The sequence below is a fragment of the Pleuronectes platessa genome, chromosome 7 (assembly GCF_947347685.1).
Source record: "Pleuronectes platessa chromosome 7, fPlePla1.1, whole genome shotgun sequence".
NCBI lineage: Eukaryota > Metazoa > Chordata > Actinopteri > Pleuronectiformes > Pleuronectidae > Pleuronectes > Pleuronectes platessa.
This window is the reverse complement of record NC_070632.1, coordinates 19,985,439-20,005,360: the sequence shown is the minus strand read 5'-3', so window position 1 is coordinate 20,005,360 and position 19,922 is coordinate 19,985,439. Positions and strand designations below refer to the sequence as shown.

At 41.8% G+C, this 19,922-nt stretch overlaps 1 protein-coding gene across 1 annotated transcript in view; it reads right to left on the bottom strand.

Annotated features, from left to right (window-relative positions):
- Positions 1-829: 829 nt before the first annotated feature.
- pparab (peroxisome proliferator-activated receptor alpha b) overlaps positions 830-19,922 on the bottom strand; it is a 31,323-nt gene continuing 12,230 nt past the window's right edge. Inside the window, exons 2-7 of the mRNA XM_053427283.1 lie at positions 18,413-18,661; positions 16,047-16,210; positions 12,668-12,806; positions 8,434-8,633; positions 5,316-5,769; positions 830-5,136 (exon numbers count right to left, since the gene is read on the bottom strand). Of these exons, the coding sequence (XP_053283258.1) occupies positions 4,892-5,136; positions 5,316-5,769; positions 8,434-8,633; positions 12,668-12,806; positions 16,047-16,210; positions 18,413-18,620 (1,410 nt within the window). The 5' untranslated portion in view covers positions 18,621-18,661 and the 3' untranslated portion in view covers positions 830-4,891. The remainder of the gene's footprint in view (positions 5,137-5,315; positions 5,770-8,433; positions 8,634-12,667; positions 12,807-16,046; positions 16,211-18,412; positions 18,662-19,922) is intronic.

Genomic DNA, 19,922 nt, shown 5'->3' with positions numbered 1-19,922 from the left:
TATCCAAAGCGACTTAAATTTTTAGAACACTCAGCATTTATGAAATGCTCAATGAAAAAGGAAGAAGGACCCATCATAATCATAATCATAATAAAAGTAATAATAACAACTTTGTCGTTTTTTCTCTTCCCATTTATTGAAGCATGTGAAAGTCATACACTTAATATAAAAAGGTATAAAATCAAACCAAAACAACAAGACAAAGGCAAAGTATACACACAGAGGTACAGCTTAAAAATGAATAAAGAAATATTAAAACAAATATTTACGACTTTTACAAATGTCTACTGATATCGCTTTACTAGTCTGCAATCCATGCAAAGTGTGATAGTGGGTGATTTCTATTTTGAATCCAGTGTGGTTTTATTTTAGTTTGGCATTACAATTATCAATCAATGATCTCAATTATTTATTGATATGAGTCTTTCGCAGACATCTCTGTATCTGCGTTTACGTTCACTAATGCGAAATCTTTAACTTTACAGAATAGAAATTGCCGAAAATATGTGAATTTAAATTTTGTGTTTTACATTCAAATGAATATTTTCTCATTTCAATTATATATTTGGTTGTATATAAGCTTTAGTGATCTATAATGAAGCTTATGGTTTATTGTAAAATAACAATAAAAGCCTCAGTTACATTTCATTATCATAAGGGTTTGATAAAGATATCTCAAAAAGTACAATAACCATATTGGCCAATATATTGCAGTAGCATTTTTTTTTAAATTTTGGACTCTCAAATAATAGGATCCACCTGACCATAAAAAAAACACACAAAAAAAAAACCAAATAGGTCAGACTCTAATCAGTAAAACAAAAGTAGCGAATTTCAAAATCATTTTATTTTGACACCCGGTCAATGACAACTTGTTTCATTGTTTAAATGACTAGATATACATTCATCAAACATTTACAGTATTGTTACCAAGCCACAGTACACATTAACAGCACATCCATAGACAGTCTCCGTTTTCTCTTTGCATGACACTACAGCCACAAAAACAAACTCCAGGAAATTCAGGAAAAATCAAATGAAAAATCAAATCAAACATCTAATTCTTATGACTGCTGCCCCCGCGGTAACTCATTTATTTTCGGCCTGTTTTGGAGATATAAAAATAAAGTCAAATTAATCACTATTGTGGGTGTTTGTGCTGTAAGGCAGAGCACTAGAAGCTTATCTCAGAGAGAGTAAGCGAGAGAGCTAGAGAAGGAAGAACAGTACCTTTTCTATGTCCTGAGCTAGTTCAACAAAGGAAGACTAAGTTTCCCTGATACAAGTTAAAAAAAAAAAAAAAAAACTTCCCTTGTCATTTCAACACAAAACAGACATTCCTAAGGGTAAGAAGACATCACACATTTACACGACCTCTCCACAAGGGCCTGGCTCTAGTGTTTCAACCATTATGCGTTGAAACCTTTTACCTCTGTAAGTCTGACCATTCGTTAAAGCAAATCCTTCATTGTTACTGTAAAACAAAGCTTCAGTTTCACTTTTGAACTTCGATTTCACTGTGGAGGATATTCTCATAAAATCTGCCATGACATCTTTTCCTGTATGTGTGGCCCCCACCGTACTTTGTCGCTGAATCTCAACAGTTTACAAACAGTTTTCTAAAAGTGTGTGTGTGCACGAGTCAAGTCTTTTTGTGTTGGTTTTCTGAATCTCTAGTGTTGTATGGCACGGGGCACACGCGTTAAGGCACAGGTTGTTTGTGGTTAATCCCCAAGTACATTCCCAAATCCGCTGGAGTGTGCGAGGGGAGTTATAAACCAAGCTGCATTCGATGAAATCTGCACGTGGGACTGACATTCTGAGAAACTATATATATATATATATATATGTAAAGTAAGAGGGACTTTGAAGTGTCTTTAATCTACTCATGGCTTAAGAAGTGTTAACGCGAGTTCATACATTATAGCAGCGTGTGATGGGAGAAGTGTCAGAAAAAGAAAAAAAAAGTGTGGCAAAAGGAGAATTATAAAACAACAATATACTGCATTTTCATTACTGCATCGTCATCATCACTGTGATGAACTGTGATCGCAAACTGTGAGTGCCTTCACTTTCTCTGTTTGACCAACAGAGATGCGTGAGCACAAAATACAGGTTTGTTAAATATAAAGAGGCAACTATGGAGAATTTCTGATAACAACAAGGAAATTCTGTGCATATCTCAATCGCCCCATTTGTATTTCAATGCAACCTGAGTATAAAAGGAGGAGACTAGTATTGTGTGATCAGTGCGGAGTTGTATTTTGACCTTTCAAAAGGTAAATGTCTTATTCAGAGGTCAAGTTTTAATCAGTCATGAGCTCCTGTGCACATCCCTGTGTGCTTTCACTTTCTCTCATAAGCGCTTAATTGAACTGATAAATGAAGTGCAGCTGAAATGAACTGAATGCAATTATCTAGAAATCAACGATTAATTAATAGGAATGTCCCCCGATGGGATTCAGATCTGTGGGTATTCAGATTACCAGTCGCCCTATCACCCTCAAATCTATTTACACCGCACGCTTCAAACTGTGCCGTCTCAAATAAACAATAATCTGATTTAGACATATACAGTACATTTTAACTTTAGTATAAAAATATGATCCAATTCAATCATCCAAAGCACAATTAATGTGGCATTTAAGAGAATAAACAATACAGTACGTGACTACACCTATAGTAAATTTTTTTAAAACATTTAAAAGTATTTATACCTAACTGAGGGATACAAAAGTTGATCATCATTAGTACCTTGTATACCTCAAGGGTTAAAAAGCTAAGGGCGAGGGGTCGGCGTGATCGCTTCAGCTATTTACAGTTCACTGCGATTATAAACAAGGTCTGTTCCTCGTGACTGAATTTCAAATCAATTCATGGTGATATAAGGAGGTTTTGGATGAGAAGCAGATGAGGGGGATAGGAGAGCATTCGCTCACAGGTCCACATATACTCTATATTATCCAAACTATTACACATGCATGTTTCAACCATCAACATTCCTTTAGTGAAAGTCATCTCTAGAGCATTTTCAACTTATTTACTTGTTTTTTTCACTAAATGCGACATGACAACATAGAGGAGTGGCCTTTTCAAATGCACAGTTCATCAGAACAGATGGAGGACACAAAGAAAACATCTAAATGATACCACATGGAAATGTATTTGGTCCATCCATCTTTACAGTACAGTTTTTATACTTGTCTTATTCTGAAAAATAACCCATGTTGTCTGACTGGCTTCATCTTACTCTCTCTGAGTCGAATAAGAGCAGATGGCCACATGTTTGTCTTTTGGTTTGACTGTTTGCCGTAAATGACCAACACAGAACATTTCTCACCCAAAAAGATTCTTTTCTGATGATGAAAAACTTCAGCATACTATCATTCTTCTCTTTTAAGGAGAAAAGAAGAACGCTTTGCTTTTGCCATCAGGTAAGAAACATGCGCATAGATGACCCCTTCGAATCTCAATCAACCGCACATTATGAGGACCAAACACAGCCAGTCAAACACAGTAGAAGCAGAGAGAGGAGTGAGACAAAAAAACAAGTTGAGATGTAATTCTGTGGAACGGGACTTTAACAAAGGAGAAATTAAGAAACAGATTAATTCTCTGCAAATCCGCCCTGCCAGTATTAAGGTTGTAATGCGGTTGATCTCGGTGTTAGCCCTTGAATACCAGGACACAGAACAGGATGGAGTGCCAAACGTCTGTGCGTGTGTTTCGCCAAACAGGCAGGGAACAGAGGTCCAGTAAAAAATATTACATTGACACATCACAGGTGTAGTTGTGCTTCAGATTTGCACCATGGTACTTGTGCACAGTGAATCTGCACCTGTGGTCATTTCAGTCTGCAAAAACCTTTTGTCTTCATAAACTTGTAAGATTCCGCTTCTCTATTCTGAAGTGTAAAAAATACTATTGCGTGATCAGTTTGTGGAATCGAAGTGTAAGTGAGGATAATCCGTACTGAATCGTGAGGCTGTTTTGTAATAAGGAGAAAACAAAACGAAGAACGAGGATCATTTCCACCATCATTATAAACAAAGTATGGCTTTGAGGACTTAAAGTACTAATACATGTTTATTTTCAGGAGCCTGGTGACAGTTATGTCTATGGCTATAGAACTTGCTGGAGGGCTTGTGATTGGATAACCATCCTTCACCAGTAGCTAATTTGTTCAATGCATTATTGGGGCCACTTAAAGGAGTTCTCTTTGCTGCTTATTTCCCCAGAATCATGACTTCTTTATTCTCCTAATACTGAGGACTTTTTTCTCAGTCACAAATGTATTCTTGTATTACCATGACATTACTCTTGAAATCTCCATGTCTCTGTATATGACCATAACACCTTGTAGTAAATTTGTCAGAAGCTGCCTTGACTGAAAACTGTCTCATCTCTGTTTTAATGTTGCTGCTGCCACAGGTGTCATCTGGGTGCTGTTCTCTGAGAAGGTTTATGGCTCTTTGACATCAGTATATAAATCTACTTTCAAACATACTACCAAACAACTGCTATCAAGTTCATCTGCTGTCATCTCATACAGTTCAGGGTGGGGATATGACCATGGAGATCTCGTAAAGGATTTTAGTTTAGCGTTTTGGTCAGAGGTTGAATACACCGGTGTCTAGACAGGGGCTCGATCAGCTGGACATCACAACTGTTCTGCCTGGGAGTGGAGAGCACTGGGCCAAACCAAGAGAATTCAAGACTTCTCACTTGGACCTGGACAGGAGCTCTTGTGCTGACCAAAACTAACTCCTGCTGCATTAGGAAGGTGTAAGTGGTTCAACCCTAGCTTATGGAGGACATCTTCTTCTGTCCCTGAAAAAAAAAAAGGAGCTGGTTTGCAAAGTGCCTCTCCTGGATTACTCCTCCACAAACTTCAGTACAAGTCTCTGTAGATCTCCTGCAGGAGCGGGTGCAGCGACGTGTCCTCTGTCTTTTTGATCTCCTGCACTAGCTGTGCGTGCTCAGTGACGAGCTGCCGGAGGTCGGCGAGTTTCTGCAGCAGCCTGGGGAAGAGGAACGTGTCATCTGGGTGATTGGACAGCAGGTGGAGCTGCAGCACCTGCACAATGCTTTCCTGCATCTGCTCGATGTGCTCCACGTTCACCAGGCCGGGTCGGTCTAAACAGGACAAATTAAGTCGAGTGAGATTCCTTGAGCATTATTTAGTTATTAGAATAAAATACTCAGCAAATAGAAGTGCCATAATAGTTCTACACTTTATGAAAATTGGAAAAAAACTTTCAAAGAGCAAAATGATAGTTTAAGTATAAAATGCATAGTTTCTCCTGTATTCTCACCTCCACAGCAGATGATAGCAGCCACAAACAGAGCCAGGTCACTGTCGTCCAGCTCTAGCGTGTTGAACTTCATGGCAAACTGGAACTTTGGCTCCATCATGTCGCTGAACGGTCGCCGCAGGCTCTTGAGGAATTCCCGCGTGATGAAGCCTGAGCCGTACGCCACCAGGAGGCCGTCCTTGTTCATGCTGGAGGCCAGCATGGCAAAGAGAGACTCGTGCACTCCGTATTTCAAAAGAGTCACCTGATCGTTGAGGTCCAAGCTCGAGAACCCGGGGACGGACTTTGCAAACTCTGTGAGCTCCGTGACGGTCTCCACCGACGTGCACTGGCAGCAGTGGAAGATCCGAACCTCTGCCTCCCTGTCCTTTATCGATCCCACAGAGCCGACCATCTTGGCCACCAGCGTCTGCTCTGCCAGCTGGAGGGTCTCCATGTCATGGATGACGAACGGCTGCAGGTAGAAGAGAAAGAAACAGTCTCCAGAGCTGCATTTTGGAAAGCATGCATGCAAATATGTTTCGAACTGAACTGCAACCCAGTCAGCAGAGTGTGCTCTGTGACATTCGCCTACATAGAGAAAACAAACCTGACCTGACTTAACTACATAAATATATGGAAAAGGCTGAATCAGCAAACCTCTGAAAAGCTTGAGTGACTGCAGTGTTTACACTTCACTGAGATCAGAGGCTGAGTCCAGAGCAATTGAATAGTTCCAAATTACATAAATACTTCCCTTGACCCTGCAGTTATATGAATATGAATGTCACTTTTCACATTCAGATGCAACTAGAAATATAGGCACAGGTGAGGTTGAAAGTGAAAGTGTGTCAGCAAAGTCGATTTTACCACTCAAAATGTCCCAAACATGAGAAGGTAGTTTATTTCAAGACTAAACCCCATTGACAATTTATCCTTTCAAAATAAAAGAAGAGAAGCACAGTACCATAAAAATGTTGTTACAAAGAATTGTATTAATATGCACAGCCATGTAAGCTGTGAATAGCAGTAACCGATTATTGTGCATTTAGCTGTGTCACTGTTCCAAAGTTCATTTCATTAGGTATTAATCTCAGTTTCAGAATGCTTTGTTGTTTTTGTTCACTTGCTCACGTCACACAGATTTTCTCAAGGATATGAAGAGCTTTGTTTGGGGCACACAGCATGAACTTATGCTGTGATCGTGCAGAAGCAAAGATGATCATCCCACTGTTACAATGAGGTCGGTCCTTGTTTCTGTGCAGAATCAGCCACTCAGTCACTAACCTCTACCCTGCTACATAGGGTCTGCTATATATCACTAGTGAGCTCATCTGGAAAAAAACTTTCGGACGTTTTCGCATTTTCTATGTTTTCTATGTTTATTTTACACAGAAAACATTTTGGATGACGTAGAATGTATAAATAAACTTGTTTGTTTCAGCTTGTGCTGCCCTCTACCCGCTCGTTTCTCCACTGCGAGCGCAATGCATGATGGTATGTATTTCTCAGTTGGTAACTATCAGTTGTACACTAATTTTCATGATGCATAATGGGAAACAATGGGTTTAAAAAATATGACACCAAATGGCAAAGTCACTATAGTGTAGTGACTATAGTATATTGGACTTTGTGATTAGTAAGTGATTTTCAGGCACAACTCTGCAGTGTCTCCACTTTGACACACAAGAAATATACATGTAGCCATAAAATAACGAGAGACAAGTCTACAGCTCTGGAAGCAACTCTGCGGGGCTGCACTTGGGCACAAAGAGGCTTTCACTTAGTGGTATTACATATTCAAGAGTGTTGACCTGATGATGAGCACCTAAGGTCAACACATTACCAAAGCAGGATTCATGCATTTCTGTACAATATCATGGTAATGCATCCAATAGTCTTCAGTCTGGACCAAAATGGTGATATAAATAAAGATATTAATGATATAACTAATCAAAGTTGACTGTTGGTCAGTCTCTGGGATCATTGTTATGAATTATAGATTGCATACACACTTCTTGTGAGGGCTTGACGTTCTATAGCAGCTCTTCCAGACTCTCTGTTCTGTTGGTGAATCACACCAATAAAAAACCAGTCAAGTCAGACAATAAAATAAACAGAACTAACAGTCAGTGTTCATCAGGGACTGATGAGTCAAACCTGATGGAAATGTTCGGCCTCAGTTGCAAGAACGATACCAGAGGACGTTAATCAAAGACGATACAATTTTTCCAAAGAGTGACTAACCATTTTTATCGTTTCGTTATTAATGTGAAGCATAAAACGTATATCCTAAAAAATCGGAATCATGGCTATGTAACATGTTAGCATTGGTGCGACAAGTTCTTGCAAATACAATATGGTTTTCATGGGAAGTTCTTTCCTTGTATAAGGGTTAGGATTCAAAGATCAAACATTATGTTTATTTCCAATTGACTGCTTCCCAAAGTCTGCAGAACACAAAGTCTCCATATGATGCTAATGGACACTTATCCATCTGAGAGCTTTGATCTTCAGAAGCAGCGGGGTGGGTGTCTGTTTCAGCGTGGATGTGAACTTGGACCGGTCTGTCCCTCTTGAACTATTTCACACCTACACACATCCATTCCTTGGAATTCACAACAACTGGACTGCATTCCCTACCCCCCCTCACTAACCCCTCTGCTACGATAAAAAGAAAGTGAAAGAAACTAGGCCGCAAGGGGACTTATTTCGGGGAGATTGGGAATTAGTAGTGAGAAGAGCAGAGGAATGAGGGGAAACAGGAGGTGGAGGGGCAGAGTGATGGGCTCAGAAACACTGGCTTTTCATATCTTCAGTGCATTTCAGTTCAAACAGACGTGTCCTTGTCCAAACAGGGTTTTGGCTCCCACTAGAGATTGAGCAAGTTATTTCTGTCACTGGCTGCAAATAGACCCAGAGGTTTTAGCTACCAGGTCAAATTGAGACATGAGGTTGATTGCAAATTGTCCGTGTGCACTGAATGACACTGGAATCACTCCAGTGGGGAAGAAATGCACTGAGCTCTGAGGAAACTCTGGTATTGTGTAGAGCCATGAACATGCAATCCACAAACACACACACACACACACACACACACACACACGCACACACAGGCCCCTACTCCCACTCAACATACAGGGGTGCTGGTCTTTCCGGTGAGAATGGTTCGAGCCTTGGCCTTGTTCATGTTGAAGTTCTTGAGGTAGGCCTCGTAAATCTGCCTGGCCAGCGTCTTCTGGTCAGCGACCTGAGGGTCTCCCAGCTCTCTCTCCCCCGTCACCATCTCCGCCTTCAGCTTCAGCTTCTCCGACTGAGGCATCCGACCAAAACGGATGGCTGCGGAGAGCAGGAGGAAAAGTCAGATGAGGTGACAGAATTTGTGATTTCAATGAATTTAAATGTATGTATATCAAATGTACTAAAAGATTAACAGATCTGTTATTTAAGAAAAAAGAGAATGCAGAGAATTAAGAGCTTTAAAACAAATCCAGTTTGGGGAAATGTAAAATAGCTTCAGCACCACAAAACCACAATAATCACTTATCCAGCATGGTGACATCTGGAGGAATCATTTTCATAACCTCTGTTACCCTATGTAAAAATGACTCCAAAAATATTAAATAAAAAGCTTGTGGAGCAGTAGCACTGAAATGTTGCACGGAAAGTGCAAAAATCATTATTTGCCTGACATGTGGTGCCAAAGCCCTTTTTTAACTCTATGATTCTGAGGACAGTAACGAATCTCATATTACATTGACAAGTGCAACACCATAATCACTTAAAGTGTAACTGGCTTTACACCTGAACATCCCATAATAGACAGCAAGAAAAGAGAATAAAAAACACGTTTGACGTATTTTCAAATCGTGACTAGATTGAGCAGAGTAAGAGATCAGTGAAGTAACTTGAGTCGGACATTTTTTAACTGCGTGCAGCTCTAGCCCTTGATTTCAAAGTCAGAGAAGGTTAAGTTGAGTTTAAGTTGAGTTTCAGCTAAATCCTAATAAATGACATTTTATCCAAAGTACAGGGTCCTCGCCCGGTTATCACATGTCAAGGGGATTCGATAACAGAAACACTTTGTGCAGAAATTCATTGCAATCCCCACCAAAAAAAAGGGTTAGGATGACCATAAGAGGCAGTGCATGTTTTTGACCCACCCATGTTCTCAGTTTCCAAACCCCCTACGGTTTATACAGGGTCAGTTAACCATAAATGAAAGATGATGCAGAATCAAAGTCTGCTTCCAGTTATATGTATCACAGGGATAGTAGATTATGAATGAACACACCAGACTACTACTACACCGTTACGTGGTGGTTGTGTGAAGTGTGCGTCAACACCACAACAGAGTTGTTTTTCTATCAGAGCATGCTGGCATCTCTCAGATGGCCTGATCCCATTTGACTAATGAAATTAGAGGTGAACTCTTTTTAACCCCAACAATCTCTGTTGGCATAAGAAAATGGACACACACACACACACACACACACACACACACACACACACACACACACACACACACACACACACACACACACACACACACACACACACACACACACACACACACACACACACACACACACACACACACACACACACACGCTTCCTTCTAAGAACATGACATCCAGCTGCACCTGCTGCCTGTATTTACAAGACTATTACAGCACAAAAGGAGATCTAATTTCACCATTTGTCCAGCACACCACCCATCGATGAAACAAATCCAGACCGAGAGACTCACACTGAGCAAGACTGAGCTCGGGGATGAGAAACCGAGCTAGTGGCCAGCATGAGGGCCCATTAGATTACTGCTCGCAAAGTGGATGGATCATCTGAAGCCGCTAAAGCTCGGCGGCGCTCGCCTGGGCAGGAGCCAAGTCTAATTAAGATGAGAGGAAGTGAGTGATGCTAAGCCGAGCGTAAGTCCATTTGCCGAGAGCCGGTGTGAGGGGATGAGTCTTTGTCTCAAGGTGGGGGGGGGCAGTGTAGAGGTGTGGGTGCAACCTGTCGTTCAGTTGAATCTCCTGCTGAGGAGGACGACAGCAGCTAATAAACACCTTCCTCACTTTAGTCAGACTTACTGCTCTGGATTTGTTTTTTTCTCACTTACACAGCACAAACCTTAAAGGGATAGTTCATCCAAAAAGTTGAATTCACTCATTATATACTTACCACTAAGGCGATGGAGGGGTGGGTGAGTCCTCAAATCACGTTGCAGCCAAATCCAATACAATTGAAGCAAGTGGCGACTATCTGTCTAGTAATTCTGAAAATCTGTCTGTATGTGGCTCGAATATCTCGAGAACCATTCATCTTATCTATGGGGGGCCATTGAGGGTTCAGCATATTGCATGCAGATGGGTCAGACTGGGGATCGAACTGCCGACCTTCAGGTTGTAGGACGACCACTCTACCCCTCAGCCACAGCCGCCCGTAAGTAAGTAAATGTACAGTTGATTCAACTGTTTTCATAAGGGCCGTCCAGACAGATTTACATATCACATGAATTGGCAGTCGATACGAACTGAACGGCAAACCTCCAAAATGATCAGGGCTGTGGTACCGCAGCATCTTAAATTGACCAGACCTAAAAAGATCTGGTTGCGATACATCACCCATCTCCTTCCTCTCCATCTACGGTTACATTTAGACACATGAAACTCAATACACGTGTGCCGTCAGAGGAAGTACAGCAAGGAGAAATGCAGCTCCTGCTGAGGGATAGGCCCTATCACTTTCAAGATCTAGTGTTGGATGGGCTCTTGAGTCAATAACCCCACTAGACAACATAAGGACACTGAATCCATTTCCTCCATGCACAAGTTCACTGCCACCCATATGGAATATCTGCTGTGTGTGCACTGTCTATATGTTAACCCACCAATTACATTGACCTTTTTCGAGTTGAAATACAGCAGCGGGCCAGCGAGCACAAGCACCTGCCACTCGATCGGGACACTGACCCCGTCCAAGAGTCAGCGTGCCATGTTGTATGTTTACACAGAGTCAACAACGTGCACCAGAATCTCATACTTTGACCTCAATATCCCTACATTTCAAACAAAGATAAGTGGCACGGATGATGAAATCTGCTGCAAAGGTTTAAAAAAAGACTAATGTTTTGTTTTGGGTGTTCACAGATGTTGCATGTGCCGGTGACTTCTGTGACCTGAATAAAAGACGAACGGAGGAAACAAACAGTCACTTTCTCGGCTTGTGTAACCAAAAGATTGGACTGTAAGCACATGCCTGATTGAACAAATAACCTCAACATATTTTTTGAGTATTAAGGTTACTTCTGAGGAAACTTAAGGAAGCTTAGATGATGTCAAAATACGACTGCAATTCAAGAGAAAAGGGGTCTTACATGACTTAATTTGACTATTACAACTCAGGAGTACAAATTAAATGCTTCAAATCACAGTTCAGGCTTTCTTCAAGTGTCAAAATGAATAAAAGATTAACAATAGTCTATAGTTCAGATAAAATAATAAAGAAAATAAAAATATGACAGCTGAATGACACATGTTCAGCGCCTCCCCTGACACAGCTAATGTTCTCCTGAACCTGGGTAACATGCCAAGCCAAACGTGTTGCAGCACCAACACAACTGAGGTTCATGACAGCAAGTGTGCTGGTTCTCTGGTGGGATGAGCTGAGGATATAATGCCTCTCTGGATTGAGCAATTAAGGAGAAAAATTGTGCATGTGAGATAGAAATAAAACCCAACGCGAAATGAATAAACGATTAACCCTTATTTTGGGGCAAGCTTTTAAAATGATCAGAATGGATCTGCGAATCTATAAATGCAGTTGTGCTGTTTTTGCAGTTGTGGCTCTTTCGTAATTGATAGTAGCCGGATCTTATCCTGAAATATCTCCCTGGAGGCGTCACCAAGATGGCAAGATTTGCCGACAAGGACATTGCTGCACTCAACATATCTGCACCAAATGGGTTGAGTGAGCTCAGCCACTGAAATTCAATTCGTCTCCAGCGCAGTAAGGTACAGACACAAAGTGATTTTGCATTGTAACTGCACGAGTTCGGTTTTTGAATAAGGAAAATACAACTGGTTTAATATAGCAGAAGGCATGGAGCTGTATTGTAGCCTGGATTAGTCTTCATTTACTTACTTGCCCTAACATGTAACGTCACACCAAATGTGGTGTTAGATTGATAATTTGTACTAATTATGTGCCTACGTGCCTGTTCAAGCTTTCTTGGCGTCTGCACAACTGTGAACAGTGTGTGTGTGTGTGTGTGTGTGTGTGTGTGTGTGTGTGTGTGTGTGTGTGCACGTGTGTGCGTGTGCTGCTGATCTTGGGACATTGCCCAAACCTGCCCTATACCCTGATGAACTCACCATTGTGGGACATGCCCACTGACAGGCACTTCTGGAAGCGGCAGTATTGGCACTTGTTGCGGTTCTTCTTTTGGATCTTGCAGCGGCGCTCACACTTGTCGTACTCCAGCTTCAGACGGATGGTCCGCCGGAAAAAACCCTGAAGGAGTGAAGCAGAGAAAAAAACACATTGAGAATAATGTTCACGTGACGCAAAAATGGAGTGACGCCTGCGAGCTAGTTCAGTCGGCCAACCCGAGCTGCACCCCTCCAATCATGTGACATACATCAGGTGACATACCTCACTCTCCACAACAATCTATAATACACACCCACCTTATCAGGTGGTCTTTTTAAGCAGACAGAAATTGACTATCATCCCTTTTGCTCGCACTGCTGCTGCAGTATTGCTACAAGGTGCTTCAGCCCCTCCACCACCTCCACCACCCCAGCATCCACCTGTAGGCTCCGACGGGGGATACAAGTATTTGCTCATCACTCCCATCCTTCCTGTGTAATCATATGGGGGAGTGATTAAGTTGGAGCCAAGATGTCAAACCCTGAACCTGTTCTACTGCTGCAATAAATGTTTGAACGCAAGTTGTCAGACTGAAATGTAATTCTCGATTTTTGGACGTCTCAGTAAGTAGCTACATTAACAAGTATTAGCAGAATATGAAGATTTGAGGCAGACTGAAATATCCGAAGGACCACAGCTTGTGTACGTTTCTCTACATGCCTGTTGAATAGGTATTTTTCATAAAGTACTTTTTACTGCACTGCCACCGACTGTAACAAGCATTGTTGTCGTCAACTTGAGGTATCCTCACCTGAATCACTATACCTCAGTCCCTCCGCTCTGCTGTGTGTGTGTGTGTGTGTGTGTCTGTACTTGCATACATGCGTGTGTTTGCATGCATGCATGTGTGTGTGTGTGTGGAGCATGCTCTGAGTGTGCAGACCTTCCCTGACCACAGAAGAGTGGAACATACATGTCTTATTGCCACATATATAATGTTTTCGAAACGCTCGTTAGCTTAATCATCAATATCCTTGACTACTGCAACAAATTGCAACAACGTTAGAATGACGCATGACAATATCAGATACATAGTTTCACCGCCAGCCTCCCCTCACTTAAGCAACCTCGACAAAAAGAAACATTTATCTTTGCTGATGAAGACATGGCCCGAGCGGCATGCTTGTAGTTGGACACTTGGGCTGAAATTGGCCTGGGGGAATTGCTTCATGACATTTATCACCCAGTGTGCCAAAATACATATACAAAGTCTGGAGGACACACAGGCGATGTTACACAGACATGCTCAAACCATTTGTGCACATTTTAAGTAAGTGTGGCTGTCCCTCTCACCCACTAACCCCAAACCTGAGGTGACAATAGGCCAGGGTAGAATTGGAACCCAGGGCGGATGGACTTCATACGTGTCCACGGTTGTAAAGAATCTGTGTATTGACATCACAGAGGTCAGCCTCCTCCTCTTACTGTTCCATGACCAAGTCACATGCAGAGTCTATACTGTATATTCATACAGTGTCATTTTAAATATGACTACTTGTACTTGGACAATCACAACAGTCCTGATGACGATTCAACAGTGTATTTAAGGCCATATTGAAGAAAATCAATTTTTCAGAGATTTCAAGGAAAAAGTTACAATATCACGAGATTAAAGTTGTAATTTAATAAGAAAATAGTCAGTATGTTAAAGAATGAAGAAAAGATTAGCAGATCAAACATTAAAGACAACCTGTGCACGTTGGAGTAATCCTTCTGGATCCCAAATCTTGATTATTAATCTCATTGTTTCCTCAGAATCTACGAAACCACTTTGAATACCACACAGATGCAAAGGATCACGACAAAACTTTAAAACCATTTCCTTCTACACAAAAGAGGCCATTTCTGCCAAGTCCTTGCAGTTCTTTCTTTGGAATAGACCCAGTTTCTTATACAATCTTATTTAACTCACGATAATGAAAAAGATGCTCCATATTCCTTTTCTAAGGCAGGCTGATCCTCTGACGTTTCGCGTCGTGAACGACCACAGAGCCTAAAGTTGCTACTTTATTCTCAAAAACAAAAAATGTTCCCCTTCAAGTGGCTCTAATATTTCATCTTTTGAAGTAGATCAATTGGTTTATTAGGTGTTTCATAAGTTTTGACTATTTTCGGCAACTTTACTTCGAAGCTTCATCTTGAACAGAGTAAAATAAAATGCCAAGATGGATTAGGGTTAGGGTCTAAGAAGGATTATCTGAATATGGAAAATTCTTTGGAGCAGAGAAAGTCTTTTGAATGACATTGCTAAAGATACGACACAAAGTATAGTAAAGCTACGATCATGGAATGCTGACTTCACTTTATCCACCTAATGTTGCAAGAGGGTGAAGGTGCTGTCTTCACCTTGACCCTCTGACATGACATTGGTCACAACTGATAGATGCATCTTTAATGACTCCCTCCTAAAGGTAGATGCTAAACTACCGGATGTACCTTGACTTTTCTGATAACCTGTTGTTTATCAGGCCTGTGACTTCACTCTGCATAGGTCACACAACATTGACTCTGCCCTGTGGACTTCTAATTAGTATTGATACACTGAAGCACGATATATATCCACAATTGCACAAACACTAAGACATAATCATTGTTCTACTTTATATACTTGAGTGAGCTGCTGCTCTGACATAACAGTTTGTGTAACAGCATGTTGACTTGATGGAGCACTGACATCAAGACTCCCAGAGATTGTGTGGCTTATACATGGATCTTAACTAGGTGTATAGCTGTCAACAGGAATTTGGATTCAGTAGCTACTTTGACTTCAGAAACAAAAATATATGAAAAGGTGAAAACATTCATAGAAACTAACAATAGGCTGTAAAGTGACGATCTTTGTCCTGCAATTACAGCCTTGGAAATGACTGGTAAACAATTAGCTGAAAGATGATTGGGCGACCACGTGCGAAAGCCAAGCTTGGTATTTTCGTCACAAGACACAAGGCCTCTGGATTTGCAGCCTATCGCGTCCTTCTTTCTTCAGTGTAACAAGTCCAAATGTTATTTGATGTTTTGAAATAGGTTTAATGGCTGTTTTTGTTTCCAGACTTGTCTGAGTGTGGGTGGATCAGGAGGGAAGGAATTGAAAGATATTGATAGAATTATTGACAGAGGGAAGGAAAGCAATAATAAGTAAAAAAGAACAGAAGAGAGGGATGTTAAGGTAGATGCACAGGTGAAAACCTGACTACAGGTTCAATCCTCAGAATGCTCAGTCCCCAATCATTACATTGGTCTAGTTCTCTCCACCGTCTAACATGAGCTCTTAAGGCCAATTGTTTGGCTATCCTTTGTGTGCGCAGCTTATCTTCATCTCACCTTGCAGCCCTCGCAGGCGTGGACTCCGTAGTGGTAGCCCGAGGCGCGGTCAGCACACACTCGACACTCCAGACTGAGCGATGAGGAGGTAGACGAGAACTCCTCTTGGCCCACTGACATCCCGTAAACAACCGACGAGGGGCTGGACGCCGGCGTCAGGGCATCTACAGAACACACACAAATGGCTGGTTAAACATGCAGACATATGCAGTATTATGCCAACTGATGCACACAACTCTAAACAATACTCTTGATGCAGACGAAAGGAATCCGTATCCTCCAAACAGCATCTGAAACCCTAGTTTTGAAACTGACAATCTGACTTTAGGGATCGCTTCATGCTGTGACTGAACAGGTGTGCAGAAGTGAGACAGCACTGCATGAAGAATTTTATTTCACTCCCTAGCTCGCTTTTGTACGCAGCCCATGAAGTCCCAACAGATTATATTTTTTAACGTTATTTATTTTAAAGATGTTTGTGTTTTAACCACTCCACACACCAGATTTGTACCATAGCATGGAGAAAACTCAGACAATCAAGTTTTATTTTCACCTGGGACTGTCATACAATGAAATTCTTGTTGCTCTTGCACAGAGACACAGGATTGACAATAGGCTCAGCCGACCGAGGGACTATGTTCCAATCACAAGCAAACTCTTAAAAGCTATAAATGCAACTTAGTGTTGTCATCACAGCATCTGCCAGTCATGTCTTTACTGAGCAGATATTAACTCTGTGTGCACAACTTATTTCCCTTGTTCCCACCCTTATAATTATCTTGTGTGCACATCTGTTTCATCTTTTGGGTCTTCAGGGTCCGTACTTTTGTCATTCTGGATACCATGTAATTGCACTGTTTTTGAGCGCCACCAAAAACCCCTCTGAGGAGAGATTATCCTGGGCCTTGTCAACATTACCGTCGATATCATTTGAACTGATATTGTCAAAACTCCTTCTACTTGATCTTTGCTTAACAAACTATCTCCGTCCAGAAACAAATATGACTAAAAACGCTCAAACAAGCATGCCGGGCCAGTAGATGACAATAAAGTCCTGATTAACAATCCGTCAAACAGCCAGAGAAGAACATGCTCAATGAGATATAGCCGCTATTGTTGTTGTTGTTTCTAGTGCACGCTCATTTCAAGAAGCTACAGTGGGCATGCACAAAGTCATTTCCATACAGTTCCCCTTTAATTGGAGGCTAGACACGGTTTTCATGTTTTCGAAAATTGGCACATTGGAAGTAAATATCGCCAATTTAGTGACTTGAATGCTTTTTGCCTGTGGATGAAATACATTGCACTGCAGAGGCTATTCATTCAGAGTCATTAGCATGCTGTATGTGGTGTGTGGTGCCACAATAATAACAGTGCCGGAGTATTATTACTGATCTTCCTCATGGAAAACAGGTCACAAGGCTTCCCATCAGTTTTCCATTTCCACCATTTCCACCTGCAAAACAGTGGCATTAGGTGAGGCCACATAAGTTAGTCAACAGAGGCCAGAATGGGGATGGGCAGATTAGACGTGGAGCTCTGTTCCGGCGGTTGCAAGTGAAAATGTTTCAAATGGGTGTGGAGAGGCACAGCCTGTCAGGGCTTCTCCTGCTCCTGTCTCTCACAATTAACACTGGTAAACACCAACGATTCTTAAACACCATCCCAGTGATATTTCCATGACATCATCAAATCTTTCCGTAATGCCCTCTCTCAACGCTCCCCTCTCTTTCGTTCGATATCTCCCTCACCCACGCCCTCTATTCTCCCATTTCATGAGTATCTTCCTACACTATTCACTGCTAGTTCACTTGTTGCCTAATTTGGTCGTGGCGTAAATTTCCCACATGTCCATGACACCTCTATTCAGGAGGGAACACAGCCGCAAAGTGGATGTTTCCTGAGAGGCGGAGCATGGTGGCTGAGGAATGTGAGAATTCCTCTGTGGATATGGAACGAGAAGAAGAAGGCTTGAGGAAGACAGAGAGTTAAAACAAGGGTGTATAGAAAATATGAGGTAGATAAGGAAAGGAAATGAGAAGTAAGAGGGAAATACATAAGGGAAATGGCTTGAAATGGGCCGGGGGGATGCATAAGCTGAAATGGAAAATGCAAACGATTCTAGCCTTGAAGTAAATGGTTAGAAAAGCAAGTGTATATCCTCTCTGAACATTCAGATGGACGAAATTAGGGGATAAGGGGCTAAACTGGGGGACAACAGATCAAACAGCAACAGCAAAGCAAGTACGTTGAGCCAACTTTGAAAAGTGAAATGACAGTGTGGAGGCAACCCCTATACTGTTGTAGACACATTATTGATGACCTTAAGATATATTTAAGGTCAATGACATTAAGACCCCATTCACCTAGGAGAGTGGACCCTTCCGACCCATTGCTGGAGGACTGGTATTCAGGGACATCGAAGGAGCTGAGGCCATCATTGTCAATGGACTGGGAGATGTCCTGGAGCTCCTCCATGCCTTCCATGAAGTCGTCATCAGTGCACAGGGGGCTGCCCAGCACCGAGTCCTCCAGGGGAGAAGGGGGATGGTAGTGGCTCTCCATGTCGACCATTGCGGTGGCGGAGCAGGCGGCCGCCACTTTCAATCATCAGACTGGAGACAGAGGAGAGAAGGAGGGTGGAGGGGGGGGGCAGAGGTTAAAGAGGTGCAATGGACACTCAGACAGGCAGATAAACAGAGACAAGACAATAATACATTTTAAAGGTCACCCCTAGATACGAAGAATCTACATCCTCTAGCTCTGTGAGGATTTACTTACATATGGTACTGCATCGTGTTAAAATCTTATATCAGCTTGCTTATATGATGTTTAGCAGGTGAAATATGCCTACTGTATTCAACAGCCTAGTTTAGTGTGTAAGCATGCTGATATATGCTACTTAGCAATACAAATATACATGTTACTAGTCTTACATGTATTTTGTCCTAAATCAAAGTTTATGGTAAAGTTTAAGAATCGGAGAAATTAAAACTATGATCTGATGATAGCGCTAAATGTAAAATAATGGGAGCTTCAAAGTGTAATGACAATAGTTATTCCTTAGGTACCAATGGTAATTCATCTGATAGCTTTCATCCATGAATCCATACCACTAGCATGACGCAAAACTGATAATGTCATTCATAGCATCAACACTACATATCTTTCAGCACACATAACTAAACACAACACCAGTGAATACATTTAGGTGTTATCAGTGGGGCTGATGTAACATGTGACCATGCACATAAACAGGTGATGTGGGTTGCTAGAGTTGGTCAGCAGCTAATGGGGCAATGAAGGACATGGAGTATCTTATGACACAACACACTCCACTCCTCTGAGCTCTCCGCTCAAAATACATTAACCGTATCCTCACAAACCTCATAGTGGTGCAGGAACAGAGGGACAGAGGACGCAGAGAAACAGAGGCAGGCGCAGAGACGTGTGGAAGAATGAATGTAGGTCAATGGGTTGGCTTAGGTTGTGTTGTGATAGGAAGGCTGGGGGTGGGGGGTTTACTAGAGGGGACATGACAGACTGGATCGTACAGTAGATGGGTGAGATTTTGCTTAATTGCAGAGGGGATACATAGTGCACTAAGAAGTGGGCTTGCCTTGTTGGCTTAAGTTAAGACTGACAATCAGTAGGACCTTACATCGCATATCCAAACTTTATACGTTTGCGTGGAAACTGGGTCAATCTTCGGTAAGCCCTCTCCATCGGGGCCCCCCAGTTATAAGAACATGAAAGGGGGGCTGTGAGATAGCAGCTGTTTGTTGTTGAGCAGTTCCATGCCCTCACATGCCTTTAGTTTAACCTTAACTTGCCCCGTTGGCACTATACACTGTTTAATAAAAGAGACTGACTGCA